This window comes from Gambusia affinis, linkage group LG03 (assembly GCF_019740435.1).
Source record: "Gambusia affinis linkage group LG03, SWU_Gaff_1.0, whole genome shotgun sequence".
In the NCBI taxonomy this organism is placed as follows: Eukaryota; Metazoa; Chordata; class Actinopteri; order Cyprinodontiformes; family Poeciliidae; genus Gambusia; species Gambusia affinis.
In genome coordinates this window covers 31425817-31435816 of record NC_057870.1, presented here as the reverse complement: position 1 = coordinate 31435816, position 10000 = coordinate 31425817, and the positions used below count along the sequence as shown (strand labels likewise).

The window sequence follows — 10000 nt, the reverse complement described above, 5'->3', positions numbered from 1 at the left end:
TGTCCTGTTTATCGTTCATATATTTATAAATCTGACAAACAAACAAAGTTGTGACTGTATGATACAAAGATATAAGAAATGCCACAGCTCCACCTGCTGGAGACCCAAAGAAAAAACAAGTGAGTCCTGGAAACAAACGCCAAGGGTCTCATGTAGAAAGAGGCACAAAAAATGTGGAGCGCCATTAATAAAATCTTTCTTTCCCATAAAAACCTTGAGAAATGTAGATCCAGATAAACAATAAGATGTTTGAAGAGTTTCTGTCAGGTTTCAGAGATCATGGCAGCTCTGAAACAGACCTGCTAGTTGCTAACGATATTCTTCTTGGCCTCAGATAACGGACCCGTGTCTGTTCTGGTTTCTCCAGATCTCAGTGCTGCTTGTGATCCAAATACTGCAGAAAATGTGAAGACAGAGGATTTTAGTCCAGGTCTGGATCGTTAGTTTGGTTTTTATGATCATCCTGATGATCCACAATTCAAAATCCATGTCTGATTTTTATCTGTTCATTTCAGTACATCTTGTAGTTAAAACTTTTGTCAGTTTTAACTTATTTCAGAGACCATTGTGGGCTTTTCAAAAGTAAACGGATTGCACTTCAATACCAAACTGTAAGCAATCAGAAGAAGAAATGTTACTGAAAGGTTTTAGAATATTATTGGGAAAAAACAAACAAATCAATCAAATTTAAAGAAGTGGATCCGACCTGGTAGGATTTATTGTCCTCAGAGAGTTTCCCACCTGATAACGGAGGTTTTGGGTTTGTTGATCCCAGCGGTGGATCCCTGGAGTCGACCAACAGCCCTCGTCTCCCTTAAATCCTAAACCAGGTTTGAGGCTGGAGTTTATTCCGGGTCGGTACCAAAACTCTGTTCATCAACGTCTTTGGATGTTCAGATGAGATCTGGGATTCAGCAACAAATTGTTGTGGAAAAAAACTATTTGACCAATAACTGTCAGATTTATTCATGTATTGAACAAAAACAGAGAGTTTGTAGACAATCAGTAAAGAAGCAGGTCTGGATGAAAAACTGCCAGGCAGATTTATACCAAAGATAAAGAATTAAAACAAGAGACAGTCTGGAAATAACCTCTGACCTTCTACATGAAACCCAAAAGGTTCTGTTGGTCAGAGTTCATAAACATTTCATATAACATGAATAACAGATGTTAACTTGTAGTCATTTTCCAACACAAAACATTCTTGTACTTTTGTTAATATTTTCAAAAAGATTCTGTTTATTTTTTAGTAAAAATTAATCAATTTAAAAATAAGTACATTTCCATAACACTGTCAGTACTTTGTAAATATTGTCTATTTTTATATTAAACACTTCCAGTGTTCACATAAATGCTTCTTTATGCTAAACAAGTATGTCTCATAGGTGGTTTATTAATTTTTAATGGGTATTAAAAATAATAATTCTTGTAGTGGAAGTTGATGTAATGTTGTTTAACAAAGTAACTAATGTGTTTATACCTCTAAATATAAAATATTGACACTTTAGTCACAGAAAAAACAATATTTGTCCTGAACAATAAATGGTATGTTCAGTTTTACATCTCTGAATATGATCTGTTGTTTTCAGGTTTTAACTCATTTTATTGGAGGATTTAACTTTACTTCTTATTCTTGTTTTAATACGATATTTAACCTAAATATTATTTATGTTGTGCAGTGCTGTTTGACTTTATGTCTGTGAAAGTTTGTAAATAAACGTTACTTTCTTCCTGGACTTTATTTCAAAAGGACATTTTACTCATTTGATGCCACATATTGACCGTCTGCTGGTGGAACAGCAGCAGGTAGCATCATGCTACATGCTAGCATCCTGCTAGCATCTTGCTAGCAGGAGTAGCATCTTGCTAGCATGATGCTACTCCAGGCTCTGGGGCTAAACTGAAGGTATCATATAAATAATTGGACAGAAGTTGGTTTCACTTTGAGGAATCTTCATCATTAACATATGAACATGCTCATTTCAATGAATAAATGAATTTTATTGTTTTCCATATTCCTCAAAGACATCTTTATTTATATAAACCCACTTTAACAGTTTAAAATAAAACTAAAGTTATAGGCTGCAAATACAAAAGAAGAGAAAGAAAGAAAATGAACAAAAGAACTAAATTAGTTCCTATAGACTGAATCTGTTAATTATCTGAAATAATAATCTGAACGTTTCCACCTGAATAAACAGTTTGTTTGATTGTTTCAGTCTGTTTTACATCAGGAGATAAAGCATCTAGTTTTTTGGTCACTTTCCTCCAGAATTTGCTGAATCAGATCGCTGATCTTTCTGTCGTGAGTTTTGCACAGTTCTGTCATTTCCTCTTGACTTTTTGCCTTTTTCATCTCCTGTTCTTGTTTTGACAGAATATTCTGGATCTTTTTCAGATTCTCTTTGTTTTTGGTCACACATTTCACCACATCATTAATTTCCTTTCTATGTTTGATTCTAGTTTGGTTGTCATTAAACTCCTTGAGGGCAATTAGCATATTAAACTCTTTATCTTTGCCCTTCAGTTGTTTTTCATGCTGCTGTTTCTGATGTGAAAATTCTTTCATGTATTTCTCTTTGAAGTCATTCAGCTCTTCAGCGTTTTCTCTTGCTTCCTCCTCGTACGTTTCTCTAAGTTTCTCTAATTTCCTCTTGAACATTTCTTCTAATCCCTGCCTGTATTGGGCCTCCAGTTGTTCTCTTTTTTCATTATCGTGTTTATGTCTTGTAATCTCTTCTTTATAATCATTAACAAGCCTTGTTTCCTCCTCTTGCCACTGTTTGTCTTTTTGTTCCCATTTCTCCCTTTTAGATTTGATCTTTTTTTCCAAAGCCTCTTGAGTTTCACTTTTACTTTCTGGCATTTTGTCATTTTTACAGTAATCAGAAACATCTTCATATAGATTTTCTAATTCATTAGGATCTTCCATCTCAACGTTTCTCTCTCGTTTCCATCTGGTTTCTTCTTCTCTTCTCTCTTCTTGGTCTTTCCTCTTTTCTCCAGGCGTATTCTCAACATGTTTCTCAATCTTCTTCATTTTTTCATCTTGCTGCTTCATCTCTTGTTCAGTTTTTGCTCTTTCTTCTTTCAGTTTTCTTTCAAAGTCCTCCTTTTCCTTCTGGTATTTTCCTTCTAGTTCCTTCTTTTGAAGCTGCATTTCTTCCTCTCTCTCCTTCAGGATTCTCTGAATCTCTTTCTCTATCGCCCTCTCAGCCTCCTGTAGCAGATCGTTAGTGAAGCAGCCGTTTTTATCCACCATGCTGTCGATCTTTCTGATCAGCTCTGTAACTTGTCTGCGGTTTCTGGTCTTTGTGTTGTCAAACACATGATATCTCCCCCCACAGTCATCAATCAGCTTCTGAAAGGATTCATCACAGTCCTCTTCTATAAAATCTTCGATGGATTTTTCTCCTTTCAGATAATCTCCTGCAGTAAAAAGGATGATGGTGAACCTTTCTGAATTTTTCCCAAAACTTTCTCTGATCAGTTTTAATGTGGTTTTCTCTTCTGCAGTGAGTCTCCCTGCGAGGCTCACCACCACCAGGAACACATGTGGGCCTGGCGCCAGCAGACTCAGACATTTCAGCAACTCTCTGTTTATTTCTTCATGTGTTAGATTGTTGTCGAACAGGCCGGGCGTGTCCACCACAGCAACAGGACGGCCGGCCACCTCACTCACGTCTTTCTGACATTCCTTAGTCACTGACTTCTGGCTTGTTCTGGCTTCAAACTGGTTTCTGCCCAGTATGTTGTTTCCAGAGGAGCTCTTCCCACAGCCAGTCTTCCCTATCAGAACGATCCTCAGACACTCGTGTCGCCGCTGGTTCTTATTTCCTGCAGAAGAAAAGGACCAGAGGTCATTTTACTCAGAATCTATTAAATCAGAACATTTTAAGAAAAATATTTTTGAAATTGTGTCATCAATTTATGACTCAAGAATCTGAAGTTTACTGACACGGCAGAGCAAAGGGAACCAGAGCAACTACATGTCAGTTTGTGCTGCTGTGATTTTCATACACTGAACTCACAGAAAGAATTAAAGTGATAACTTTATTCTGCAATAACTTTATTCTGCAATAACTTTATTCTGCAGGAGACGAGAGTTCAGCAGAACCTCAGTGACTCAGCAGAACCTCAGTGACTCAGCAGAACCTCAGTGACTCAGCAGAACCTCAGTGACTCAACACATGGATGGACCAACTGGTTTCTCTCTATTCAAGGCTTCTTTCATTAATTTACATGTTTTGACCAAATCAGAGTTTTTGTTTTCTGAACTGAACCACATGAATATTGAAGTCTGGATGTTGATTCTTTAGTTCTTGTGCAGAATTTGAGCCTCTTCCTTTAACCACATCCAATCTGATTTATATTTAAATCAGGATATGAAACTGGTCTGCATGACATTTCCTTGCAAAATAAAAACAAACAGCCAAATACTTTTAAAAAAAAGAAGAAAACTGTTTATTTGAAAAGTGGCTGGTTTAAAAGTTTAATGCATGTAGATGTTGCTGCAGTTGCTTCAGCAACAAACCATTTGCTTGTGTCTCTACAGTCGTGGATTCATTTGTTCCTCTGAAAACATTTTCATAAAGTTTGTCTTGTTCCAGTGTTGGGATCAGTAATAATTTATGACTTTATATCTTTAAGGTTGTTGTTTCTGCAACCTTTGTACAGACAAAATGTGATTTTCCTTCATATGTGAAAGTTTGATTTTAATACGTACCAGTAAAGCCAGTTTCTGCTGACAGAGTGGAAAGTCGTGTCTGCAGTTCGGTGATGTTTTTCTCTTGTTGTATAATTTTATTCATGAAGGCTTTTGAAAGCGTCTCTGATGTGAAGCTGCTCTGTTGTACTTTTTGCACAAACTGTATTACAGTGGAGAACTGTTTCCTGTCACTGCTTTTGACAACAATATACCTTCTTCCACATCTCTTAATGAGATCCTGGATGTCTTTGTCTCGTTTAATAAATCTAACAACATCTGGATGTTCAGGATCCAACTCTGTGGTGAAGAGGATGATGGTGAAGTCATGGACTCTAGAGCTGAATGTGTCCTGGATGGTGTGTAACTCTCCCTTGTCTTCATCAGTGAGGGGACCCACAGGTAGGACCAGGATGAAGGCGTGGACACCCTCAGGATCACAGAGGGAGACACACCTGAAGGATTCCTCCATCACTTCCTGCTGAGCTTTTCCATCCAAGGCAGGCAGCTGCAGCAGAGAAACCCCACGTCCAAACACCTCTCCCTGCTTCCTGACACACTCTGAAGGAAGATCCTGGTGACCTAGAATGACCTTGGCTGCTGACGCCTTCAGGGATCCATTTGGACCAAACAGAACCAGGTTTAAAGGACGAAGAGTTTCGTCACGTTTTGATGCCACTTTATCTTCCTTCATGGTCAGAAAGGCACCTCTGTTTCTTTTCACAATGTCTTCAATCTTCACCATTAGTCTCTGGAGATTATTCTCGGTCATTTTGTACAGTCGACCTTCACATTCCCTGATCAATGAATTAAAAGAAAAACTAGTTTCATTTCCTTCTTCAGTTATGACGATCATTGAGTGTTTAAATGCGTCTTCACCAAACAAACTCAGGGTGGCCTTCAGAGTCTGTCTGTCTTTCTCTGTGAAGTCTGAAGGTTTCACCAGCAGCAGCAGAACATTTGGTCCAGGAGGACAGAGATCCATGCAGCTCCTCAGCTCCTCTTTCACCACTTTTCCCTTCTGACTCTCTGGAGTCGTTACAATAATGATGTCGTTTCCATTCCACTTCCCCCACTCCACTGGCTTGGCCTGAAGGGACGAGGCTGAAAAACTTTTTTTCCCAATGATGAAGTTGCAGAGTTGAGTCTTGGTGGACAGAGTCGCTCCAAACAGCATGACTCTGAGATGTTGGCCTGTGAAGAAACAAACATAAAAACAGGATGAAAATGAAACTATCTGAGGTTTTAGACTCAATTTTCATGGTTAAGTTTTCCTTACATTTGCATTTTGGACAAAAAATGTTTCTATATTTTGTTTTTCAGTTTACTGTGGAAACAATTTTGGCTCTTCTGGTTCCCACTGGCAGCAGCAATATTTCACTGGGTACTTTACAGGTTTTCTTTCCTGATCTGTATTGATGATAGATATTAAATCTTTCTTTTAAGATGTCAGATGTCATAAACAAAAACATTAAAAATGCTCCAGCTTTATTAACAGACTCACAAACCCTCCTGTCACGTTACCATGAATTTCAGTCTGTCCTGCAACCAGTTTTCTAGTGTCTTTTCAGAGAAAATTCAAAACATCAGAGGATTAATCTGCACATCCACTATAAAGTCAGAACCAACACAGAACCCAAACAGAACAAATACAGGAACAATGACCCAATTTCAACTAGTTCATTATAAAACCCTGGAGGAAATTATAAGTCAACTCAGCTCCTCTTCCTGCTGTCTGGATGTTCTAGATCTATAACTCTAGAACATTTCTTTAAGAAAGTCCTGCCTGTTGTTGCTATGTCACCAGGTGACCTTTGACCCCATCCAATCACTGAACAGATGCTTAGAACAGATAAATGTGTGGATGAGACAAAAATGAAGTTATTATTATTGGAACTAAATAGGAACAATCTAGAGTTATAGATCTAGAGTTCTAGATCTAGAGTCAATGCACAGCTTCAGTTATTGGGGCCTGCCCATAGCAATGCATAAGGAGAGCAGTGACTGACTTATGAAGCAAGTCAGTCACTGCCTCCATGCATTGCATGGCAGGCACCTATTGTTCTACACCCAATAGAACGCCTCTTTATTATTTATTTTTCTTCCGTCTCCGTTAATGCGGCTCGTACGCTGTAGTCCACCCATAAAGTGGTATCAAACGCGGCTCGATCCCGGCATTGGAGCTATTATTTTATAAGGAATCGGACTTACGATGGCGGCGTAAAAGCGAAAAAGCGAGCAAAATTTCCAACTGCGAAACGCAGAGCATAACTGAAACCAACTGCCACTTTTTAGAGTGAGAATTTAAGCAGATTTCTGAACCCAAAGCGATTTTGAAATCGCCGTCACACAAATATCGCCCGATTGGTATCAAACTCGGTCATGACATTGATGCTGCGGCCTGCTCCGGTAAAATGTGTTCAATATTTCTCTAGCATTTACGGTTTTCTGTCAAGGTGCTTCAGAGTGAAATTATGGGACAGGGTAACTGACGCTCTCCCTGATTCACTTCCATGTATTTCTGAAAAGTTTCTGCACAATATTTTGTCTCATCACTGCAATTACTGTGAATGAGGTAATACTATCCGACAAAATAGCCCTCTTATACGCTTCAAACGGTTTTTGAATATGTATTACGGTTCCTGAACGGCAAAGGTTTGTTCGGAGTGCTTTTTCCATATTAATTGGCTGGGTGTCTCACAAAGATAGAATTTTTTTTCCCCCTTTCTGTCTCACACACACATGACAGTAAGCAGCTGATCCATTACCATAGCAACGGAACACATGAGGCCAGAGCAGCTGATTCATGGGAGGACACTTTGGAATGAGCTGGCCTTTATAACTACTTGTGTTTTGGGCATTTTATAACTGGTTTTAACAAACCATTGTTACACAAAGGATTAGTGTGTAATTTTTAAATAAAGCTTAATAGAAATTTCCCAATAAAATCCCCAATATCTCTGTCAGGTGAGTGCAGCTCTGCCTATATTATCTTTTCCTCTCAGGTTATGGCACTGGCTTGCGCAGCAAGCCAGTGCAATGGCATTAACCTTTGACCTAATGATAATAAATAGGACTATCAGAACACCACATCTGTAGTTCTAACTAACACTCAGTTAAAACAGAGCTTCCATTTAGAACTACTGGCTGTTTAGGCCAGTAAATAAGGAATTTAACCCAAACACTGTTGGATTAGTGTGGGCATTTAATATGAAGCTTATGTTTATTTTTCAAAATAAAAGCCTTCATATTGCCCTCAGGTTAATGCATCGCCGTAAGGCGATGCAATAATATTAGAATGCTTTATATTCTTCTCTCAGGTTAGGGATCTGCCTTGCGCAGCAAGGCAGATCATTAAGATAAAACTTTTACCTTAAATAAACTATTAGCTATTTCACTTACTTATTAGTCATTTTAAATATACTGAATGGAGTAAGTCGATTACAGAAAACATTCTAATGATACCCCACATGCTATTGGCAACACTTAGGTAAAGATATGTTTGGCCTGCTTTGATCAGAAAAACTAACTGCTTCAAACTATTAGGATTCCATCTCTCCCTGTGTTTCATTCTCATGACAGTTGAGCTGCTCTTTAGAACTACAAAGACTGAAGGTTAGAACTACAACATGGTGGAACTGTCAGTTACTACAGAGGAGGACTGAGCTGGCCTTTAGAACTACTTGTGTTTTGAGCATTATAGAACCGATTCAACACAATCACTGTTACACATGGGATGAGTTTGGCACTTCCAAATGAAGATTAACACTAATTTCAAAATAAAAGCCTTGGCCATTTTTACATCATGTATTTGCTCTTTTTGGCTTTATGTGATTGGTTTATCCAAAGCACTCTTACACACTGGATTAGTGTGGGCATTTATAAAGAAGCTTTCTGCAAATTTCAAAATAAAAGCCATATGACCCTCAGGTTAATGCAATAATATTAGAATGCTTTATATTCTTCTCTCAGGTTAGCATTAGCCTTTTAACTTAAATAAGCTATTAGCTATTTTTCTGACTTATTAGCCATGTTTAGTATACTTAATGGTGTAAGTCAAGTATAGACAACATGCTAGTGAGCTGATTATCATGCTGAATCGTGCATGTCCATGTTAGTCAACATTCTTGTGATTCTCCACATGGTTCTTTGGAAGTTTTTAAGCTTAGCATTGATGCTAATTGTTACCATCAGAACGCTGGGTCCAAACCGACGGGCACACTTTGGCAGGCCCCAGTTAAATTTCTTCAGGAATTTTCTAGTTACAACTAAAAACCAGTGATCAGGCCAGGAACCTGGGAGTAGTGATGACCTCTGACCTGAACCTTCAGAGCCACATAAAGACAGTCACAAAGATGGCCTTCTATCACCTGAAGAACATTTCCAGGATTAAAGAACTAATGTCTCAGCCAGATCTAGAGAAACTCATCCATGCCTTTATCTTCAGTCGTATTGATTATTGTAACGGCGTCTTCACAGGTCTGTCCAACAAATCAATCAAACAGCTGCAGCTGATCCAGAATGCTGCTGCTGGAGTTCTGACTAAAACCAGGAAGATAGAGCACATAACACCAGTTTTAAAGTCTCTCCACTGGCTCCCTGTAGCTCAAAGAATATACTTTAAAATACTGTTGTTAGTTTATAAATCACTGAATGGTTTAGCACCACAATACATTAAAGATCTGCTGCTGTTGTATCAACCTTCCAGAACTCTCGGGTTCTGGTTCTGGTTCTGCTCTGCATCCCCAGAACCAGAACCAAACGAGGAGAAGCAGCATTCAGCATCTATGCACCAAAAATCTGGAACAAACTTCCAGAAAACTGTAAAACAGCCGAAACACTGACTTCCTTTAAATCTAATGTAAAAACTCAGCTGTTTAAAGTTGCTTTTGAAACATTAATCAATAATCTGAAGTGTAACAATGGCAAAATGTAAAGTTTCAGTTGTTATCAGCAGGTCTGCAGCTCCAGATAGTTAGATATGATGAGACAAGATGGATCAAATCCTAAATATTTCCTTTTTTAATCTTTCTGCAGTACCAGCCCATTTAGGGCGTTATCGTTCTCACTACGATCCATTTTGCTTCGTTAGGAACTGAATTTCGCTCATCATCCAGCTGTGAAATTAAAGTTGTGGAAACTTACCAGCACCAGAAGCTGGAGCAGCTTGTCTTTGATGTTTCATTACTGGATGTTGTTTTTATTTGCTGTTTCTCATTTCTCTTCACCAGAAAGTCTCCGATCGTCCCGAGCAGCTCGTGTAGTCCATCTTCCTCAGAATGAAGGAATTGTTTC

At 38.4% G+C, this 10000-nt stretch overlaps 1 protein-coding gene across 1 annotated transcript; it reads right to left on the bottom strand.

The window, feature by feature from the left end:
* Nucleotides 1-2089: 2089 nt before the first annotated feature.
* LOC122828551 (GTPase IMAP family member 8-like) lies at nt 2090-9900 on the bottom strand. Its single transcript, XM_044112184.1, has 3 exons — nt 9851-9900; nt 4727-5899; nt 2090-3837 (listed from the first exon to the last, which is right to left on the bottom strand). The coding sequence occupies exons 1-3, from the start codon at nt 9888-9890 to the stop codon at nt 2231-2233; spliced, it is 2820 nt and encodes a 939-aa protein (XP_043968119.1). The 5' UTR covers nt 9891-9900; the 3' UTR covers nt 2090-2230.
* Between the last annotated feature and the right edge of the window lie 100 nt (nt 9901-10000).